The following is a 23204-nucleotide window of genomic DNA, read 5'->3' on the forward strand; positions in this document are numbered from 1 at the left end:
TGAGGGAACCACAGTCTGTGGAAATAATTTGGAGATGCTCAGGTGGGGATCAAAGTCTTGTTGGGTAGACAGCCCTGGAAATTACCATTTTCCTTCATTGAAAGCCGAGTAAGACTTCTACATTTTGCCACATTGAATCAACTATTGAATATTGTTTTTTATATAACAGTAAGTGTTTATCTGAGCTGTAAAAAAAACACATATAAATTAATTTAACCCTTTGAAAACTATGGAAGCTGACAGACTCTCTACAAGGAAGAAAAAATAAAAAGGAAATTGACATCCAACAGCTGGTATGCAGATATATATGCCAATGCCAATGTATATCAGTGTGATTTCTAACCTCAGAGCTGACATTCAAGCCCCTTTCTGTGTTCTGACTTACAGTAGCAGGTGTTGTGGGAAAAATGTGCCAGAAAACTACAGTAAAATTAACTAGCAAGTTCCCAGGAAGCATGCTTAGAACAGGATTTTAAAAAGCCATTGGAAGACTGACCCCTGGTGGCATCCGTGATTCAAACTCGCAAATCAATATTGGAACAAGCACAAATGTCATGTTTCAGAGGGGGAAACAGTTTCTATCCATAATTCAAATATGCAATCAATTACCCCCATTTCCAAGTTATTCATTTACACCATCTTAAGAATTGCCAATAGCTTTGAAAATGGGTCGCAATCTTATCTACTGTACACATTAGCAGTGGCAGCATGCCCCTCCGACTTTAACACCATGAAAATCTAGAGCTGGACAGTTGCCATTATCTTAAAATGCACACTTTCCAGGAACAAGTTGTGACCAATAAATCTACTTGGCAATGGAGACAGTGGTTTGCCTTAGTTAGCTCCTGGGGATGCAGAATATATAAGGCTGCTCAGCTTCCCAATAAACACGGTGTCATGAATTTAATGTCCAATGCTGCCCCCTGCTGCTGCTGCTGCTGCTGCTAAGTGGTTTGGAGCAGGAAATTAGTGTTGATTTGTTACAGCACACTGTCATTTCTGAATGTATAATACGGATTTCTGCCTCACCCTTCAATCAATTTCTCATAGTGTCTTTCTATACTTGTCAGGAGTTTTAAAACAAACAGTTTATGATTATTATAGCACTTTAAAGGCCGTCATATATTTTCTCAATAATCTTTACAATAACCCTGGCAGGTAGGCCAGTAACAATGCATATTTTGCAGAGGGGGATTGAAGACTAAATATCTTACTTCAGGTCACCTAGTGAGTTAATAATTGAGCAGGGAGCCAGAAGTCTCTGTCATGAATTTCTATTTAATATTGACCCAGAGTAGAATTCCAACATACCGTGTTTCCCCTTTTTAAAGATACAGTCTTATAACTATAACTATAGCTGATGAAGAATAAACGAAACAGGGCCTTGTCCTGGATTTGAAAATCATTTCAACTGGAATTTGCCTCATTACCTTAAGCAAAAAACAGTTTGAAGAATTCATATTTAATCTCCTTTCTGGCCCGAGTTCTTGGAACCTTTTCATTTGATTTCCTGATTGCACCAAGAACTCCAATTTCAACATTACTTTTATAGTCAGCATGATCTTGACTGAAAGAGATCACAGAACCAGTTTAAGCCAGCTGTACTCAGCTTCTCTAAAGGTATAACCCAAACATCATGAACCTTCTGCTTGCTTCTTTCACAGAGAAGCTTCCAGAAGCCTTGTGAATTAAGCAGTATAGGAAAGATCTCTACACATCAGATCAATACTTTCTGCACCAAGAAGCGCAAACTGACAGTCTCACCTCACACTCATAGACACACTTCAACTTTCATATTCATACATTCTTCAGTAAATCGGTTATTCTGAGATACAGCAGTATTTAATCTTCTTAAAAGATATTTGGTGTCCCCCAATTCCAAAGTTTTCTGCGTTATCTACGCAAATCACATGATGAAGCAATTTGTATTTCAACTTTACAGCTGTTATCAAGGAAAACATACCAACCTTCTAGGCATGATCCATGATCATCCTGGCATCCAAATACTAACTTGGATATTTTTTAGGTTCTAATTGAGATATGCCATAGTGGTAGAGCATCAGCTTTCATGAACAAGGTCCTTAGTACAGTGGTACCTTGGGTTATGTACACATAGGGCTAGGACTGTCCTCTGTCTGAGACCAGGGACTGAGGTGCTGTCAGTCAGTGCAGATAGCAATGATCTAGATGGACCAACTGTGTGACTCAATATAATGCAGTTTCATACATTCTCAACAGCTCCACACAACCTTGCTTTTTACAGAAACGACAGACTGGCACTAATCAAGCTCAGTCTTCTAAAGTTGTGGAAGAAAGGGCTCATTTTGGAGAAGAGTGATTTATTAGAACAGATTACCAGTCCTGCCACTGCAGTCAGTTGTACAGAAGTACCTCAAAAATTAAAGTTGAAAATGCCAGCACGGTACAAGTCTGACTTGCAAGCAAGTTCAAATATGTTATCCTTTTACCTGTTCGCACATGCTGATGTGGCCAAGGGCTGGCAAACTACTTGGCCAGACCTAGCTTACAATACAGAGTTAGCAAAGTAGCCACGTTCTGCTTTGCTATGTATTCTTACACAATACATAAGAATTATACGCCTCTCCCCGCAAAGCTCTACTTTCATTGCTGTGATTTCTAGCCAGCTGCAAGAGCACCCTTTATACCAGGGACTCTGGGTCTAAATTCAGTCCAAATATGTAGACATGCGGATTAAAAAAATCCTTTTACAGGCTCCTTGTGCTACTACTATGAGCCGGCAGCTAAACCAGCTTTGTGGAACTGAGCCTTTGTACAAGAGGAGCAACTCAAATCACAAGTAATTTCTCATTCCCCTATTTCTGCCATGTCCCAAAAAGTTTCCAAGATTAGCAATCACATATTATCAAGAAACATGCAAGTTTAAAGCCAAGACAAACTCACCAATATCATTGGCAAAGGAAGCAGGGTCAGATGCCCCAAGAGAAGCCTCAAATTCTTCCTGAAGACGATAAGCTCTTTGGAGCAAGGATTCAAGTTTATGAATAAATTCAGCACTAATGATATCCTGCGAAACAGAAGTTGCAGAGGGCAAATACGTTCTGTCACCAATATTTTATTCAGCTCATGGATATTCTGAGATGTGCCAAGGATCAACAAACACTATTTTGGTTATTATTTATATCAAATATTTATACTGTGCCACATGCAAAAATCAGCAGGACCTGAAAACATTACCTAGAACAGAAACTAACCTATTAAGATTAGGAAAGTTGGACTCTAGCAGCATGCTTATTTCAAGAAGCTCACTTCAGAAAAACTAAATGTGCAATTCTATGTACATATATTTCAGATACCCCACCCCGGAACTTCCACATAAACATGTCTGCAACTGGGTACAAAAAGAGAGTTTAAAATATGTGTGAAATTCATGCCTTTCAGCAACAAAATACTTAGGGTTTCCATCACTGTGGACATATAAAGATCACTGTACAAGAAACTGCCTTGTGAGGTTGGCCAGTTGCGCAAACTTTGTTCTTATCATCTGTGCCTCTACCCCACCTGTTTTCTCTACCTGGCCAGGGAGGAAGTCCATGGAGAAAGAACTACAAGCTATGTTATCTGTCTCAGTTTGCATTTCTTTGTGCTTCCACTTAGGTACAGGAGATAGTGGGCAAACACCTCTCCAAATCCCAGGCCCAATTAAAGAAGCTAAGTGAAAGGCAGATGGGTACTTCAAGAGAATAAGGAAACACTTTAAAAGTTAACTAACCAATGGAAGAGGGTCCAACCAATGTGGGCTCAACGTGAAGCATTCTTAGATGGCCAAAGTAGGGGATAAAAGAATATAGGAATCATCTTCTAATGTTATCCTATTAAGCTCGTGGCAGTTCATCCTAGCCAGGATTTGCAATGAGATAATTTTGAGATATTTTTATATAAATTTTGATTTTAATAGTACCGTATTGGCCTGAATATAAGCCTCATTTTTTTTCCAAATTCCGACCATGAAAAGTTAAAGAACGGCTTAAATTTGTGACCTTACCAAAATGGGCATTTATGATATCGCTGCTGAAACAGACATACGGTAAAACGGAATGGGCGTGAGTGCCTGCAGAATTTTAAGGGAGCGGTTTATATCTGGGTATTGTCTCCCCTCCCCCCATGAATTTTAAAGGTGTGGCTTATATTCGGGCCAATATGGTACTATGATATATTTAAAACTTTTGAAGGAAGAAAGACACCGAAGAAGAAATAGGTCAATGGGGAAGCAGTTGCTCATATTGCAGGCATTCAAGAGACTCATAGAGTTTCTCAGCTTCATAAGAGTTAGAAGGATCCCTGAGGATCATCTAGTCCAACCCCCTGGAACGCAGGAATATGCAGCTGTCCTTTACGGGGATTGAACCTGCAACCTTGGTGTTATCCAGGTTCTCTTTAGTTTCTTTGCTAGAAGCTGGAATTTTATCCAGAAACAGGCAGGAAAATTATTTGAAGAAACAGCAACTCATTTACTTACTTCTACACTTTCTTCTGCAATAGCGTCACCTGCTCCAAGTTTGACGGCGCTACAGTTGGCTTCATCTTCCGCTTGCCTGTTACGAAAGGTCAGTGCCTGCTCCCATCGGCGAAGAGCTTCTTCAAATAGTTCCATTCCTGAAAGAAAGGTTTACTAATGCAACAACCCTGTATCAGATTTTCAGTTTGCCTTCCCTTGTACCAGGTGGCATGGCTTGGCATTTGAACCTTTTGTAGAAAGGTGCCTGCCAAATAAATCAGTCCAATGTACTGGCACTCTAGCTGAGCAAGCCATGTACTTCATTGACTGATCAGGAGGAATGCTGCATTGTGAGAGGGGAATGGATGAGACAGCTTTCGAGTCCTTCCAATTCAATTGCCCCAAGTGAAGCTACACATTCTTTTAATATTCAATAAGCAAACATATTGTGAATGCACGTAGCAATGTTGTAGATGAGGAAGGTCTCATGTTTCTATTAGTTTGTAAAACTTTTGTTGTTTACAGAAACTACACACCACATGCTCTTTCTGTTTCTGATCCCTGCATGTGGCAGGCTTTGTGTTCATGCAGACAGGTATGTTATATGGCCTATAAGGGACTTAAGGCAACAAATAGATCTTTCTTTAACAGTTGTTAAATACAAGTGTCATCATGCCCTTGAAAGAAAGTAACACTATTTTTGTAATAGCCAACAATCCTAAACTTGTTGTTGTTTAGTCGTTTAGTCGTGTCCGACTCTTCGTGACCCCATGGACCATAGCACGCCAGGCACTCCTGTCTTGCACTGCCTCCCGCAGTTTGGTCAAACTCATGTTGGTAGCTTCGAGAACACTGTCCAACCATCTCGTCCTCTGACGTCCCCTTCTCCTAGTGCCCTCAATCTTTCCCAACATCAGGGTCTTTTCCAAGGATTCTTCTCTTCTCATGAGGTGGCCAAAGTATTGGAGCCTCAGCTTCACGATCTGTCCTTCCAGGGAGCACTCAGGGCTGATTTCCTTAAGAATGGATAGGTTTGATCTTCTTGCAGTCCATGGGACTCTCAAGAGTCTCCTCCAGCACCATAATTCAAAAGCATCAATTCTTCGGCGATCAGCCTTCTTCATGGTCCAGCTCTCACTTCCATACATCACTACTGGGAAAACCATAGCTTTAACTATACGGACATTTGTCGGCAAGGTGGTGGTCTCTGCTTTTTAAGATGCTGTCTAGGTTTGTCATTGCTTTTCTCCCAAGAAGCAGGCGTCTTTTAATTTCATGACTGCTGTCACCATTTGCAGTGATGATGGAACCCAGGAAAGTAAAATCTCTCACTGCCTCCATTTCTTCCCCTTCTATTTGCCAGGAGGTGATGGGACCATGGCTAATAGACACTTTTAAAACCATCCAGGTTGATGGGCATAACTACATGTTTTGGCAGAAACATCATCATTGGATGACTCCAGGCTTTAGCGTTATGAGAAAGGGAGAAAAACATCTCTCCAGCCAATTTTGCCTACTTTGGTTTCCCCCCTTAAGACTTCTTTATATAGTACTACTACTATTCCCCGTAAGCACTGTGATCATAGTGTTGTTGTGAGAAGGCTGAAATGGGCACAAGGAGAAACCACTGCTTGGGACTCCTTGAAGACATGCTTCATTTCTTGATGATGAAATGCACAACATAGTTGTGACTTAACTTTCTTATGTTATCTGCTCTGCACAAGAGTCTCAAGAGTCTCCTCCAGCACCATAATTCAAAAGCATCAATTCTTCGGCGATCAGCCTTCTTTATGGTCCAACTCTCACTTCCATACATCACTACTGGGAAAACCATAGCTTTAACTATACGGACCTTTGTCGGCAAGGTGATGTCTCTGCTTTTTAAGATGCTGTCTAGGTTTGTCATTGCTTTTCTCCCAAGAAGCAGGCGTCTTTTAATTTCATGACTGCTGTCACCATCTGCAGTGATCAAGGAGCCCAAGAAGGTAAAATCTCTCACTGCCTCCATTTCTTCCCCTTCTATTTGCCAGGAGGTGATGGGACCAGTGGCCATGATCTTGGTTTTTTTGATGTTGAGCTTCAGACCATATTTTGCGCTCTCCTCTTTCACCCTCATTAAAAGGTTCTTTAATTCCTCCTTTTAAATTAAATTTAAATTTAATTTAATTTAATTTAATTTAATTTAAATTAATTAAATTAAATTAATTAAATTAATTAAATTAAATTAAATTAATTAAATTTAAATTAAATTAAATTTAATTCCTCCTTTAAATCCTAAACTTAGAAACATTTAAAAATAGCAGCAAGAAATGCTGCATGTAAGGAAGCTGCTCACTTACCCATCAAGTATAAATTTTCTGGAGTAGTTACTGGAACATTGACCAGCTTTATATCATCTTCATCTGCTTTGTCCCAGGAACTAGAATTGACACAAGCACAGCTAGGACAGGATGCGGCACTTTGGACCTAATTTAAAGAAGATGTACAGGTGACGGATTTTGGATGCTTAGCTCACATGGCTTTCCTGGAAGGGCAGTCTTTCAGTTCGGGGATAAGTTTTTTAAAAAAAATCCACTAGATGTCCCCATAGTTTTGTGGGCAATTTATATGACAATAGCACAGAGGTGCCCCTAAGTAAGAAACATGCTAGATAGACAAATAAGCCCAAGGGTTTTCAGGCTAGGTGCCTTTAAGGTTCATTTTGCACAGGAGGAAAAGCAAGGTGAGATTCAGCATAAAAATGGCACACATTCTAGAGTAGCACTGATCCAGGAAGAGAGCCTCTTTCCTGCCCCTATGCAAGTTAATTTTTTGGGGGGGAGGGATCACTATTCAACAGCTTATCAGCAAACTGCATGAAAATAATAAGATATGCTTACCGAGGCCAAACTCTGCACTGAACCCGAATATTTACTGAAAAGGCCTCCATTTGCATTGATATAGGATTGAGAACCCTTTTCTTTGGCTGAACTCAACGAAAGTGTTAGATTTTGTCTGCTGCTGGAACAACTGGAACCTGAAGAGGAAGATAATACAATCAAAGTGACAGACCTATGCAGACTTACCTGGGAGTAACCCCCATTGAAGCAAGTGTCACTTGCATGACCGCAAAGGGTTTTCATTGAACAACCACTATCTAATTTTCTGTTGTATTTGAGCAATAATTGTTTAAGATGGGGTAACACTCTCTTTTCAAGCAACTCTTAAAGTTATCATTTTGAAAGTAATGTAACATTCTAGAATGCTATTAATGCTGTACAATGACGGTATAAGCTGTGAATCACTAAGCTCTCAACTATTGCTTTCTATAAGGAAGGACAAGCATGTGCACTTTGCAGTCAGCAAGGCTTGAGGATGGGAAAATAAACAAGGAAGGCTACAGGCAGGTTTATGCTGGACCTGCTGCTGGGGGAAAAGGTGCTACACGTGTCCATCTCCTTGCAGGCCAATAAGGGCTATGCTAAGCCTCCCAACTGTTTATTGTGGTTTTTTTAAAAAAATATTTCTAAGCGATAAAGAGGCAGTTTAGGGATTTGTTAAGGGCAGAGTTGTGGTGCACACACACTGTTGCATGCATGTAGTACATGTTTCAGTGCAAGACCAAGCTGAGGAACTTAACAAAACTCTACCCCAGTCTCAGGTTGCTTGCTTGGCACTAAGCCCCAATTTTTCCAACTTACTTCCATGTACTTCTAAAGCTGGCCAGTGCAAGTCTATGAAGGTGTGCACAGAAGTAAGCCCCACTGTGTTCAACGAGGCTTCCTCCCAGGTGTGTATAGAATCTTGGCTTTCCTTAGACATCGTGTCACCTACCTTTCTCTGATGCAGGTGTTTTTATATAGTCTAACACCACGTGGCCTGGCTCCCATGGAGATACATTCCTGGTTTTCTTCCCACGCTTTCTTTTGAAGTGATGGGCAAGAAAGAGCACAGACACTGCACCCACTGCTGTTATTACAAATAACTTCTTGAGACCTGGGGAAACCTTAACCTTAAAACACATATTTTAAAAAGTAAGTTATATCATATGTTCTACAGGAGAAAATAATAATTCAGTTTTGATGCAATAGGTTTAAGCTAACATTTGAAATCTGAACACTACATCAATCCAAGAAACTCTATGCAAGTTATTTTGCATAAATCTTAAATAACTTCAGTAAAATAATAACAACACACAATAGGATAAAATACTATACTTTTATGTTAACTTTGGGAAAGTGTGCATCTGCATTTATTTTGAAAGTTATATTGGATGCTGTATTTCTACATTTTGACCACAGGCCTTTGGATTCCCACTAGCAAATCCGAAGGCCTAGAGAAAACTTGCCCACAAGTTAAAATGATTTCTTTTGCTCCCAAAGACCAACACAGATTCTTTCCAGGAATTTGAGCAGTAAGCTGATATTACTGGAAGCAGAACTGGATGTGCCCAACATTAGCTACTTTTAGAACATGGTATGCTAATTAAAGCATTTGTTTAAGTGCATTAGTCCTACTCTATAATTAATCATATTCTATGTTTTGCTATGCAACCATTTACTGTAGAGACATTTTTAAAGGTTTCCACCTGGCATCTCATTAGAATATGTAGCCTGGAACCAACTAAGAATTGGTACACTGTGACATAGCTGCCAAGTATCCCGTATCCGCCGGGAAAACCCCTTTTTTCTTACCGTTTCCCGGCGGTCTCCCGTTTGGTGTTAAATCCCGGCATTCTCCCTTAAATTCGCTTCTTCCCGGCGGCCATTTTTCTGGTGCCGCTTTGCCCTTCTATGGGCACCAGAAAATGGCGACGCCGGCGCTGGAAGTCGCTTTCGCGCATGACCGGAAGTTGCGTGACGCGACTTCCGGTGGCACTTCGCCCTTCTATGGGCATCAGAAAATGGCGGCGCCGGAAGTCGCTTTTACGTGTTTCCGGTCATGCGCGGAAGCGACTTCCGGCGCTGGCGCCGCCATTTTCTGATGCCCATAGAAGGGCGAAGCGCCACCGGAAGTTGGTCACGCAACCTCCGGTCATGCACGCGCTGCCGATCCCGGATCTTTACGACCCGGACTTGGCAGCTATGCACTGTGATGAACTTTATGAACAAACATATTAGCATAGAGTTGGCAATCACATTACTATTTGCACCAGACATAACATTACAGCCACTGCCGAATGTGTCGCCCACACATGCCTCATTATTTAAAAGAAAATAGCAGAATCTGATGTGATTTCTACTCTCCACTGATTTTTTGTCTTCCTCAATTGATCTAAGGATACAGGAGTAATTGTGGCGCTTTCTCCCAATCAACAGGTACTCAGGGGAAAGTAGCTGGGGTGTGGTCACCAGAGGACGGGGCATGGTTTCTATTAGTTCAGCAGCAGGCAATCTGCTGTACTTGTGCAGATCCTCAACACAAGCAAAGTATGCTGCTCAAGACAGTGAATTTACAACCTTTTCAGTAGTTTTCCTGTGTGCAACAGACATTCTCACAAAGCATTCTGTGGCTACATGTGGTTTGCCTGTTACCGGACAAATGTCACTATGCTTGCATTATATACAAGTTCTATCTGCACAAAATGACCCTCTGGATCACATTCCTAATATGTGTTTCTCAATATTCAAACTTTCAGGCTCTCTGTTCATATTGGGGCCCCGACAGAGATACATTATACATTCAGGTTTTTTCCTAGTTGATGGAACTAGCAGAGGTTTTTTTTTGTCATTGAGACAAATTTCCTCTTCTGGAGTGGAGCACATTGACATCAATGTAACAGAATTCAGTCCAACACTGTCTATTTCTGTTCTGTGGATTTTCACCACTCCACCCCCTCTTATGGTGCAGCAATGTTATTGGCAGTTGGGGCCCCACCCTTCCCTGCTTTAGAAACAGATGTATGTCCTATCCACCACCACCCACAGTAAAAGCCTGATCTAGATTATTCTGTCTTCCTGATTCTGCAGATCATGCTAAATATTGGAAGTATCAACCCTCTGTAAATGCTCATCTTGTAAATTAGGACAAAACTGACAGCAACATGATTAAATTTGTAGAAATCTTAAAAAACAAAATACTGTCTAAAGCCTTCTGTGACTTGCATTAGCAAGAAAACATACACATAGGGTGTGGTTATTAGCAATATATTCTTAAGAGGTAGTCTCTATTTTATAATTATTAAAACTGCCAAACAAAGGGTGATATCTGACTAAATTGTACTACAAGCAGACCTGCTGAAATCAAGCAATTAAAATTAGTTGCCGCTAACTTCTGTGATTTCAACAGGTCTGCTCTGAATATGACTTAGCTGTATACTACCCATATTACTCTTAAGGGTTTATTGTTTATTCTTTATTGATATCAGTGAGCTCAATAAAAAACTTTACACTGAAAGGCAGAAAATAATTAGAAACTGGCTACACAATACATCAAATAATGTACTTCGACTCAAAACAGAAAAAACAAGATAGGCAGTACTGGTTGTAATCATTCTAACAATTGAGATGTATGGCACTGCAAAGGCTTCAGAGGAGCCTCTGCAGTCCAGTACATGTAACAGAATGAAGTCTACTGGAATCCACAACAATATTTTTTTAATGTTACATTCAACAATAATTTTACATAAACCATCTTAACCAAATACATATTGCATAAAAGCACATTATATAAAACACTGTTAGATGTTAGCTTCAAAAAGCACTAAAGAGATGCAAGGATTACCTGGGTTAGAAAAGAATACCAGGAAAGAGGAAGATCAAATACTCTTATAGCTGCTGTCTTCAAAGATAAACGTGTCTCACTAGCAGCGTCTTCTGACATGGCTCCTTCTTTCCCACAGCATCATTGAGGGACCCTAAGTCAAAACATTACTTGCAGGCGATGTTGGATATAGGCTGCCAATGAGAGACAGATATTGGTCTATACACCTCATGCTTTGTGAAGTTAACTCTGTGGTTTCAAACATCCTCCCTTCCATCCAGAGTTCCAATGGTACAAACAGCAAATATAGTTTGCAGAGGAACAGTGAATGTTGTGGAGGACACCCTTCCATTTTAGTGTAAATACTAACAGCAATATCCTAACTGTGCCATCAAATTCAGTGGGCCTTACTAGAACTTGCTGATCAGAAGGTCGGCGGTTCAAATCCCCATGACGGGGTGAGCTCCCATTGCTCGGTCCCTGCTCCTGCCAACCTAGCAGTTCGAAAGCACATCAAAGTGCAAGTAGATAAATAGGCACCGCTCTGGCCGGAAGGTAAACGGCGTTTCCATGCGCTGCTCTGGTTTTGCCAGAAGCAGCTTAGTCATGCTGGCCACATGACACGGAAGCTGTACGCCGGCTTCCTTGGCCAATAAAGCGAGATGAGCACCGCAAACCCAGAGTCGTTCGCGATTGGACCTAATGGTCAGGGGCCCCTTTACCTTTATAAACACTTACCTAAAAGTAAAGTCTATTCAACTCAGTAAGATGTGAATAAGATTGCAGTGCTAATGAGTAAGTGCTCTGCAGTACTGAGTACTGTACAGTACTGAGAAAGCTATGGAGTTTTCCAGTGTGTTATTCTTTTTTGTTTGTCTTTGAAAACATGCAAAGCACAACACAGCAAAACAGAAAGATTACTCCTAAGAATTATAATTGCCATTTGGCTGACCTGTGAGTTAACTAGAGATATTTGGAGCACTTAAAAAAATAAAACCGTGCAACAGATTTTGAAAAAGCCTGCAAAGTAGCTTATCTCCACACAAAGGTTTTTAACAAGCTTACACATACACACAAAAAATACAAAGATGAATAAGAGTAAATGTTTCTGTGCAGAAAAACAAAAAAGTGGGGAAATGTTTTAAAGTGGTAGGTATAATCGAACCACATAATAATTCTTTGAATGGATGACAGGGGAATTTCCCTTAACTCATATCTGATAGGAGGTGCTATTTATGGTACTGAGCCAAGACAGATTTTAATCGGTTACTTTGGATTTCTAATTATTGTTATTTTAACATGTATTGCCATTAAGAGGGGGAAGGGGGGAGAGAGACATAGTTCTTAACATTACAATTAGTATTTAAAACCCAATTGAATATTTTTTCCACATCTAGCTTTCATAACTGCAAGGGCAGGGGGAAGCAGATGACATGACAATGTTTGTAGAGAACAGGAGAGTAATATATTGCAGTAATATATCACAGAATGGCTTCTAAAGGATCCTGCGACTGAACTATCCTGTTATAATGTCCTACTCTGCATGTTATCCAAAACCTTCACAGGCCCATTTGGGCGTCCCTAATCCCCACAATACCATACCACCCCATGGCTGCCTCTTATTGCACCCTGATTCTTTACTATATTATATATAAGTTCTTTGCTACAAGACCACAAGACCAACCCCGTTTTTCCTTGAGCACTTGCAAGGGTGGGGCTCGGGCAAGAGGGTCACGGCCTCCCCACCTGCTAGGATGGGTTGGAAGCAGCTCTTCTTCTCACCCTGGATGACCAAATAAACCGCCTCCACGGAACAATAACGAAAAAGGAACCGAAACCAAACCTGGCGGCTTCTCGGGGCTGCACCGCAAACACCAAGCGCGAAGCAACCCGGTTCCTCCTTTGCACCAGCTGCGATTCCTGCTGCCCAAAAGTGGGGCGGGGGTGGGGTTTGAGAGAGATCATAGAGAGGAAATTGTAGAGTAACGTGTGCCTCCCCATACTTCCGGATCATATTTGGGGGGGGGGGTTCCCTCTCCATTAGGGTGTTAAGAGCCAATGCGTCACCATTGAGTTGAGTAAGGCAGGGAGGGGAGAATCTTAGCAGGTTTATTTTCGCCGCGTGCTTTGCGGGAGCTGCTGGCGCATTGTGCTTCCATTCATTTGCAAACAGGGCGTGCTGCCATCACTCTCTAAGGCTATGATTTCATGCAAGCTTAGTTGGGGCATAAACCACATTGAACACTGCAATGTTTAAGCACCGGTATACATAAGACCTGAGTGAGCGACATAGCCAATTGCAGGCAAGGCAAGGATATAGAATTTCTAGCTTTTTAAGGACCGATTAATTTGCCAATTTTGCCATTAACGAAATGGCATCTATAGGTCACCATTACGAACACCTTTATAAAAGTGTTACTGTGAGAATCTATTAACTTCTGATCCATCCACCCCATCTGAAATTGGAGATGACGATACGGAGGTTACAAGTGTTCTTTCCAACCTGCAGTATTAATAAGACTGGACCACATGGCAGGCCTGTCATAAGCCACTCTCCCAAGCTGCAACAGTTTAAAAATCATTCTATTATTATTTTTACACATGAAAATTTACTGGGTGGCAAGAGACTTGCTGCTGTCAAAATACTGCAATTATAAACTTCTAGATTTCTCCATTATCTCCTAGGAGCAGTTGGCTTTTTTTTGTCACTCTTCGGGATTTAAAAAGCTGTGAAAATAAAGGCTGGTTTTAATTTCTAGCAAAAAAATAAACATCCTGCTTACAGAAAAAGGGCAATTCATTTAAATCCTATATGTGTCTACTCAGAGGTAAGCCCAACACAGTTCAATGTGGAAAATCAATTTGGAATTACTGCCTTATGACTTCCCCCCTGCCCAAATGGGCTAGAGCAGGCATCCCCAAACTGCGGCCATCCAGATGTTTTGGCCTACAACTCCCATGATCCCTAGCTAACAGGACCAGTGGTCAGGGAAGATGGGAATTGTAGTCCAAAACATCTGGAGGGCCGAAGTTTGGGGATGCCTGGGCTAGAGCCTCACACTCTCCATCCATCGACATGCATGCAGCTGCTGTGCACTTTTAAATATTGTTATACACCACCTCAATCTCTGAGCAGTGCGAGATTCCAGGGGTACCAAGCGCGCAAACCAGGGTCCTTTGGAACAATGAGGCACAGAGGACACAGTGGTGTCTTTATATTGTTTATTTACACATATGCAACCTAAATCCTACATGGAGGAGTCCACAGCATTCCTTCCTACAGGGCCGTCTTAAGCATATCCGGCTCAGTGGTGCAAAGATCCCTTTCCCATAGTTGTCGACCTTTTTTTAGGGGGGGGGAACCCCAAGGTTTCCCAGAGTTGTTGACCTTTTTTAGGGAGCTGACACCACGCTTACACTTTATCTCTGCTTGGGAAAAGAAAACAGGAAACATAAACAAACCTCAGTCAGTAAAGCATGAGACTCTTAATCTCAGGGTTGTGGTTTCAAGCCCCATGTTGGGCAAAAGATTCCTGCATTGCAGGGGGTTGGACTAGATGACCCTGGTGGTGCCCTTCCAACTCTGTGAATGGTTCTGTTGTATCTGAAGGGTTGTTCACAGGGAAGATGGAACAAACTTGTTTTGTGAGAGATGCTTGTGCTGTGATTCCTGCACTGGAGGGGGTTGGTCTAGACCAGGGGTCCCCAGACTATGGCCCCGGGCCGGATGCGGCCCAATTAGCCTCCCAATCCGGCCTGCGACGACCCCCGCCGCCCGCTCTTACGGCGCGCGGCGCGGCGGCGATCTTCAAAATCGGCAAAAAATCGCCGAAAATCCTTTGTGCGCATGCGTATGGGCCTCTCCCGACCCAGAAGAGGTCATTTCCGATGCACTTCCGGGTCGGGGGAGGCCCATATGCATGCGCACAAGCAATTTTCGGCGATTTTTCCCCGACCGTGTGCGTGTGCGCACGGGCGCGCACTCCCCCGCCCTCCGGCCCGCTGCACGCGCATTCCCCTGCTCTCCGGCCCGCCGCGCGGTCGGCGCGGCGGGCACCGGCCCGAAGCCCGGTAAGTCTGGGGACCCCTGGTCTAGACTCTAGAGGACCCTCAGGGGTCCCTTCCAACCGTCCAGTTCTCAAGAGAGTGGCTTGCAAAAGGCACCTTTTGTTTATTTGAAACCAAAGAATGTTACGGATTTGCAAGATGCAATGTTAATCCCTTCCCATGAGGTTTCTGTTCCTCTCTGGACTGCATCCTTGCAGCCCAACAGCAAGAAGCTGTGCTCTCTAACCCAGTGTTTCCCAACCTTGTTCCTCCAGATGTTTTCGGACTACAATTCCCATCATTCCTGACCACTGGTCTTGCTAGCTAGGGATGATGGGAGTTGTAGTCCAAAAACATCTGGAGGCACAACGTTGGGAAACACTGCTCTAACCCATAACTCACTTCTGTCTGCTTGCATCGCACTGTTCCTTTTAAGCTTTCCTTGCCTCTGCCTTTTTTAACACTGGCTATCACAGCAGAGGAAATTAGGATGACTCCATTACCTTTCAACTCATGTTGATTTCCTAGGATTAAGAAGTATCTAATAAACAATTTGCCCAGAAATTTGCCCAGCATAATTAGCTTTCATACATGCTAATTAAATGATTAGAAGTGTCTAGCACACAGGTCAAATGCACACATAAATTATCTTAAACACACATAAGTCACGCTATTTCCCGGTTCTAGCACCTCTAAAGTTAACTTAATAAAATTCTAACATTCACTAAGCCCAGGCATTTAGCACCCACATACCTATTTTGTGTGTGCGGTGTGGGAATCAGCATTAGTATTTTTTACGTCTATGGTTCATTAGTTTGCTGAGAAGGAAAACGGGCTGCAACATCTTTCCGAGGTCAAAGGGAAGAAAAAAACACGAAGAAACCAGGACGCACCTTCCCCACAAGCCCATACGCGCCGCTAAGCAATCTTCGCCTAAACAGAACCACGTGTTTTCGCCACCCCTCAGGCTTCAAGCCCAATTCGAACTTTCTCCAGTCCACAACATTCAAAAGGCCAAACCAGTTCGGAACGCCCACTTCCCCCGCAGAAACCCACTCTTCCCTTTCCCCTCCCTTCTTATATCTATGGTCCCTATTTCCCCACCCACCTCTAACGAACAACGTACTCTTGAAGGCGCGCACGCGTATAAGAAGGTGAGTCGACCGCCGCCCTGTTTGTTTAGGGCAACATCGCTCCTCCTTTTTCTCCTCCTCCTCTCAGCCATCTCTCCACACAAGTGAAAGCGAGCGCTGCCATCTTGGTACGGGGCCCATTGCGAGTGACAGCCCGGCTTGGAGCGGTGCGGAAGGCTGCGGCCCAGAGAGAGAGGCGTAAAAAAGCGGAAGGCGGCGGTGGCGCCTGCCTCTCTTGGACCTCCATCTCTTGGCGAGGTTGGCCGTGTGGGAGACAGGTGAGGAGAAAAGGGCGAGGGCGCAGCGGCCGTTAAAATGAAGCGGGAGGGCGGGAATGGGCGTTGGGATGCGAGGAAAGCGGCCTCGCAAGTTGGCTTGGAAGCTGGAAGGAGGTATCCATCCGCCGGGGCTGCTTTCGCGGAAGAACCAGGTCTTTTAACCTTCCTGAAGAAGTAAACCCCATTCGGTTGAGTGGGGTTTATTACACCTGACGTAAAAGCGTATAGGGTTGCAGTCTTGAGATTGCAGTCTTGAGGACTGAGGCCCCTCCGTGGGTTTATCGATGCTTCCACCCCTATTGGATGTGGTGGAGAGCTGAAGTCCCTTTTTCGAGAGATGTTGATCCCTTTCTTTCTTTCTTTCTTTCTTTCTTTCTTTCTTTCTTTCTTTCTTTCTTTCTTTCAGTAGTCTCGATTTTTTTATTAACATCACACACCTGAACACTCCTTAGCTGTAAGCCAAGGATTGGTCCTGGAATCCCTCCCCCCCAGGTGCCAGCAGGTCTTGGGTCTTAAATAAGTCTTGAATCTTAAAGAAGTGAAAATGAAAGAATGGCGCCCGAACATGTACAGGGGTCCTTTCGAGGGGGAAAAATGCCAATGCTATCCTAGGCTGTATCAACAGAAGCATAGTGTCTTGATCCAGGGAAGTCATAGTCCCTCTCTGTATCGGTCAGGAATATTGTGTCCCGTTCTGGGCGCCACAATTTAAGAAGGATGTTGACAAGCTGGAATGTGTGCAAGAGGAGGGCAGACAAGGTGATCGAGGGTGTGGAAGTCAAGCCTTATGAGGAACAGTGGAGGGAATTTGGTATGTTAGCCAGGTAAAGAGGAGGCTGAGAGGAAGTCTGATAGCCATCTTCAAATATCTAAAAGGCCAGCACACGGAAGATGGAAAAGGTTTTTCTCCTGCTCCCCGAGGGTAGGACTTGAATAATGGCTTCAAGTTACATGAAAGGAGATTTTGACTAAACATCAGGAAGAACTTTCTGACAGCAAGAGCCTGTTTGACAGTGGAACAGACTCCCACAAGAGATGGTGGACCGTCCTTTCTTGGAGGTTTTTAAGCAGAGCTTGGGTGGGCATCTGTCATGGATGCTCAAGTTGAGATTCCTGTATTGCAGAGGGTTGTACTAGATCAGGCACCCCCAGACTTCGGCCCTCCAGATGTTTTGGACTACAGTTCCCATCTTCCCCAACCACTGGTCCTGTTAGCTAGGGATCATGGGAGTTGTAGGCCAAAACATCTGGAGGGCCGCAGTTTGGGGATGCCTATACTAGATGACCCTTGGGGTCCATTCCAATTCTCCAATTATATGAAAGACCCCTCTAACCCTGTATAGCTGTAGTAAGGGAGAAATGGGCTTCCAGGTCACAGAAAGTGACTTCCAAACTAATCAGCATCCAGGTATTTCTCCCACCTTGAAAAGTGAATAAAAGCTATGCCTGTAGCTTTCTTTTTAAGGGATATCATGTTGCTGTTTGATTTGTGAAGCTCAAAAGTGCTGACGTGCCTTAAAATAGAATAGATACTGTACTTTGTTGGATCAAAACTTAAAAACAAAAGCAAAATGTAGGCTTCTGTTCTCTTTTGATAAAGCTAGACAGTCTAGACATAATATGTGCTGTTATGCCCTAGGGAACATTGTAATCTGGAAGAAGGGGCAAATTAGGAAAAATGTGACATTACCATAGCTGTCAAGTTCTCCCTTTTTTAAAGGGAAATTCCCTTATGCGGAATAGGCTTCCTCACGAGAAAAGGGAAAATTTGACAGCTATGCATTACTATTTAAGGGCCATTAAGAAAATGTGTGTTTGTGTTGGGGTGGAGAGGAGAGGAGAAGAGAGGAAAAGAGAAAGGAGTGATACTTTTTCTTATATATTATACTGTACCTGAACTTACAGTTCAGATACTGCATTTAATAAATAATTGGGACATCTATTCTTTGCTGCAGAGCATCATAGAGAGAAAGCATGGTTGACAAACCACTGCAGTTTGCAGTAGTGCAGGGACAGCAGTTCTGCTGCAAAAAGATCAATCTGCAGAATATGCTGCGGGACAGCCAATTCTTTTTTAAAATATTCTTAAAGGATGTAATGTGAGGACTCTGACAGCATGAAGCAGATTGTATTTAAGAAACTGCTGGTTCCTCTTAATGTTATGTACAGTACATAAGCACTTGGAATAAATGTTGTTATTGAGGCATTTGTAGAATTTAATGCAAACTCTGTGTTTATTTTATATTAGTGAGCTCTTTTTAGAGAAAGAGAGCAAGAAGAAATCAGCTTGGATAAATGTCCTCAGAAGGAAATAAATTATAGTTGCTGCTTCCTAGTTTTTTCTTCTGAGTTTTTAATTGCAGTTTTGCAAAACAAAAGGAATATTAATATGAGATAATGAAATCATCCCTTATAAATACCTCTGAACATACTGTGCAATTGGATTTTCTGCTGAATACAATGAATATATCTTTTTTAAATCTGAAAATGATACACAAAAAAACTGAATGCATATGTGCTCGCTCTCTTTCTCATTAAGAGGACATATATTTGGAAAAGATGAAATGATATATTCTGTTTGTCCAAAAATGTCAAGAGAACAACAGTTGGGTTATTGGGTGTTAAACATAAAACATGGTTAGCATTTTAATAGTAATTAGGAGTTGAATATCTGAGTTTGTGAAATTGCCAAGAGACAAAGGCACTTTCATAGAATATTATTAAGAATAATCCAGAAACAACAATATTATGAAGTAAAAGAGTCCATTACTGATAATAGTTTCTGTGTCAGGGGTATATGTTTGCAACCCATTGTAAACGTACAAAAAATTATAGATCTTTATCATTGTAAGCTTGGAAGAGAGAAATTATGCATCACGACCATAACTACAATAATTTATGCTCTATATCTTCTGGTTTATATCCCGGGCAGATCCTGTTTATATGATGAAAATAATAAATTACAGTTGTTGGGAGGCTTCATGTAACATTATTGGTTGTCATACAGCAGTCTAAATAAAGTTTATTTCTAGTAAGTAGCAAATAATTTGAGGGGGCAAAGCTCTTATGGTTTTCAGGATGCAAGATGTCAAATTTCCTTTTGATACCTGATCTTTCTGCTCACTAAATTATTTAGATTGGGATGTAATCTCCTTCGCCATTTTTTCCTTTGTTAAAGAAATAACACATATTTGCTGTTTTCTCAAATGATTTTGAAAACTAGCTTCTGTGATTATTTGGCATTTGGATGTTTTAATCTATTAAATATACACTGGTTAACTCAGCACCTTTTACGATACCCCTCACAATGTGACATCCTGTTTCAAATGAACTTTTAATCTCAGCCTTTGCATCATTTAAACATGTCTTTCAGAATTATATTAGATGTCATGGTATATAGCAGGAAGTATGAAATAATCCTTTGGTCTATTTAGGGAAGCAGGGATTGAACTGGGTTGTATCCCGTTGGTTTCCCTCTACTGTCAGAATATATTTGTCAGCAGAGGCAATTTTGAGTGATTCTGCCTTTTCCATCCCCCCAATCTGATCCAGAGGGTTAGGAGAGTTTCTGGATTAGATTGTGACAGTGCACACCAAAGGTTGCTTGGGATAAGATGAATTACCAAAAATTGCCTCCCTCCCCATTCCATTGTTGGATGCCTCCCTTCATTGGAGGAGCACAACTTGGATACCACCTATTGGTTTTAGTGTAAATTAAAATAGGACCTATACTCAGGTCTTTCAGACTTCCCATAAGCATCTGGTTGGCCACTGTGAGAGCAGGCCTGATTCAGCAGGCTTTTCTTATGTTCTTATAAGTATGTTCCTTCCTATCTGTAATCTGGACACCACCAGTACCACTTCCCTCAATACAGTGGTACCTCAGTTTAAGAACACTCCAGTTTAAGAATGATTTTGGTTTACAAACTCCATAAAACAGGAAATAGTGTCGTGGTTTGAGAACTTTACCTTGGTCTAAGAATGGAATCCGAACGGTGGAAGGGCACCGGCGGCGGGAGGCCTCATTAGGGAAAGCGCACCTTGGTTTAAGAATGGTTTTGGTTTAAGAATGGACTTCCGAAATGGATTAAGTTCATAAACCAAGGTACCACTGTATTTTGTTTTGTTATTTCACATTCATTTTTTAATGTTAGCATAAGTTGTAACGATGTGGTTTCGCCTTTACTAAAGCTTTTTTGCATGCTGTCGGTTGCACAGATGTCTCACAGTACAATCACTATTTCCCTCTCAAGATGTAGATACAACCTGAATTTGGAAGAGACCACTGTTAAAATGTCAGCACTAAGCAATGACTGTTCGCATTTGGAGTCTGTTGGTGAAATAACCAAAGAAGACTTAATACACAAGTCACATGTGAGTTTCTGTTGAGTACATTCCTTGATGGATTAACATGGACTTATTTTTGAATTAATGATCTTTGTCTTCAATTAATAAAGTATCACTTGTGCAATACATTTTAGTGCTAGGTGTTACAACAGGCAGCATGCTTGTTTTATTAATAAGATTTTATTATATCCTGCCTTCCTCTAAAAGGACCCCAGGGTAGCTAGCATAATCATTAAAAGAATGACCACAGGAAGAAGCCTTTTAAATTAATCTATTTGGGTAGGAGTTTAGGTATATATTTATGTGCCTAAATGGGCATAGGATTTTGAAGCAGTTGCTAAAAATGTTTTTTTTAAAATTAATTTTATTAAAGTTTTTTGTGGTAGAAAACAAACAGATAAAGAGTTTAAGATTGGGAGACATGTAATACAGGCTTAAACATTCTATTTATTAATTGTAGTCCTACACACTTTCCTGTGGCTAGGTCCCAACTAACTTAGTTGTGTTTACTTTTGAGCATGCTTTCTATAGTCCTTTTTATATGGATATAGAGCAGGGGGTCTTAGAGAATAACCTGTATCAGTGGCACCAAAGATGTGGAACAGCAACTGATTTTGTAGAAACAGAATTTTTTGTGTGAGTAAGCATATAAAAATTGCAGATTCTCTGAAGTAATGAACAGATATTTGGTCTTTCTAATATGAGAATAGAGCTTTTTGCCCTTTTGTTCCTCTGACTAATTTTATTAACTAACCACATGACTCTTTGCTTTTAATAGGGCACTTGCCAGGACTGTAAAGTGAAAGGACCAAATCTTTGGGCATGCTTAGAGGTAAGCTGAAATTCCATTTATTATATGCAACAAGAAAGAGGTTTTCATGGAACCTTAAGTTTAAAACTGATAATTCAATGGTAAGAGCAGTATTCACCTGCCACCAGGCTTGGCTGGATTGTAGTGGGAACTGTGTTTGTGTTGTGGATTCTTCAAGCGTCTTCTACAGTGTGTCCTTGTGAGTTATAGGTTGTTCCCTTAACAAAGGCCACCTTTGAAACTATATTTGGGCTGTGCTTCGAACTCGGCAATTGTGAGTTCAAGTCCAGTGTTCTGGCCGCAGAACCACATGTTGGATTTTAATTCTATCCTAAACTTGCAGTTCACACCAAATACCAGAATTGAGCGAGTATGCTAAACAACCTCCATGCATGCCCTTTTGAGAAAAACATGTTTCAAAGATAATTTTGGCAGGGACAGTGTATATAATATTTTGCATTTTGTTAAATAAAAATGCTGTTTGTTAAAATAAAATCCCTTTTTGGAGAATGCAGTTGGCTGACAAAGTGGGAGTGATAGGTGAAAAAACTGGCAAACACTTAACAAATAAATAAATGTTCTTGGTAAAAGCTCACCTACTACCGTGTTTCTCACATTTTAAGACGTGCCTAAAAAATAAGCCATGGCACGATTTTCTCAAGGCAATAAAATATAAGGCATCCCCCCAAAATAAGAGATGCTGGGGTACCGGCACTATACCGTGCTGGGAGCAGGTCCGGATGGCGCTTCTGTAAGGAACAGGAAAAGGAAGATGCCTGTCCTTGCCGGAAGCGTGGAGCTCAGATAGTGCGGGAGCCGGCAGAAGCTGCAGCATGCCCTGCGCCGAGCCCCGACCCAGCAGGACCCTGCGCGACCTGCAGCTCGTGCCGAGCCGAGCTGAGCCCCGACCCAGCGGGACCTGGCAAGGGCAGCAGCGCACGTCGAGCCGAGCCCCGACGGAGCGGGAGCTGGCAAAGGCAGCAGCGCGCGCTTTGCCGAGCTCCAACCCAGCAGCGGGATGCTGCAAGAGCTGCAGCATGCGCCACGCCGAGCCCCGACCCGGCGGCGGGACCCAGCAAGAGCCGCAGTGTGCACCGCTTGGAGCCCCAACCCGGCGGGACCCAGCAGCGTGCCCTGCTGAAGCGCCAACAAAGCGCCCAGCAGTGCAGCAGCAGCAGCAGCAGCCAGTTCCGGGCGCCAAGCCGCAGCAGGAAGAGGAGGTAATTAAAAAAAAATAAGACACCCCCGAAAATAAACCATAAGCTTATTTCCTTGAGTAAAATAAATATAAGACAGTGTCTTAAAATGTGAGAAACACGGTATTTTCACTTTAGAAAGAAATGTTTGGTATACTATAAGTTAGTTGTCAGCTTTCTGCCATATAAGCATAAAGCTGTGTAGTTGTTCCTGCATAAGAAGTGCCACTTAAG

General features: G+C 42.1%; 2 protein-coding genes across 18 annotated transcripts in view; one reads left to right on the forward strand and one right to left on the reverse strand.

Annotated features, from left to right (window-relative positions):
* Positions 1-16221, reverse strand: part of MIGA1 (mitoguardin 1) — a 41745-nt gene extending 25524 nt beyond the window's left edge. The window contains exons 1-7 of one of the 10 annotated variants that reach the window (XM_088673222.1): positions 15959-16221; positions 11180-11352; positions 8291-8468; positions 7357-7493; positions 6817-6943; positions 4499-4635; positions 2923-3046 (exon numbers count right to left, since the gene is read on the reverse strand). In XM_088673222.1, coding sequence (XP_088529348.1) covers positions 2923-3046; positions 4499-4635; positions 6817-6943; positions 7357-7493; positions 8291-8468; positions 11180-11278 — 802 coding nt within the window. In that variant the 5' untranslated portion in view covers positions 11279-11352; positions 15959-16221. Of the gene's footprint in view, positions 1-2922; positions 3047-4498; positions 4636-6816; positions 6944-7356; positions 7494-8290; positions 8469-11179; positions 11353-12842; positions 13094-15958 lie in introns of those variants that run through there. The other 9 variants (XM_088673219.1, XM_088673218.1, XM_088673226.1 and 6 more) reach the window with 9 other exon arrangements.
* A 215-nt stretch (positions 16222-16436) lies between these two features.
* The window catches only part of USP33 (ubiquitin specific peptidase 33), a 32504-nt gene continuing 25736 nt past the window's right edge, over positions 16437-23204 (forward strand). For all 8 annotated transcript variants that reach the window (XM_035122529.3, XM_035122530.3, XM_035122531.3 and 5 more), the window contains exons 1-3: positions 16437-16616; positions 20870-20990; positions 21742-21795. In XM_035122529.3, the coding sequence (XP_034978420.1) occupies positions 20910-20990; positions 21742-21795 (135 nt within the window). In that variant the 5' untranslated portion in view covers positions 16437-16616; positions 20870-20909. The remainder of the gene's footprint in view (positions 16617-20869; positions 20991-21741; positions 21796-23204) is intronic.

Source organism: Zootoca vivipara, chromosome 7, assembly GCF_965207765.1.
Source record: "Zootoca vivipara chromosome 7, rZooViv2.hap1.1, whole genome shotgun sequence".
NCBI classification, from domain to species: Eukaryota; Metazoa; Chordata; class Lepidosauria; order Squamata; family Lacertidae; genus Zootoca; species Zootoca vivipara.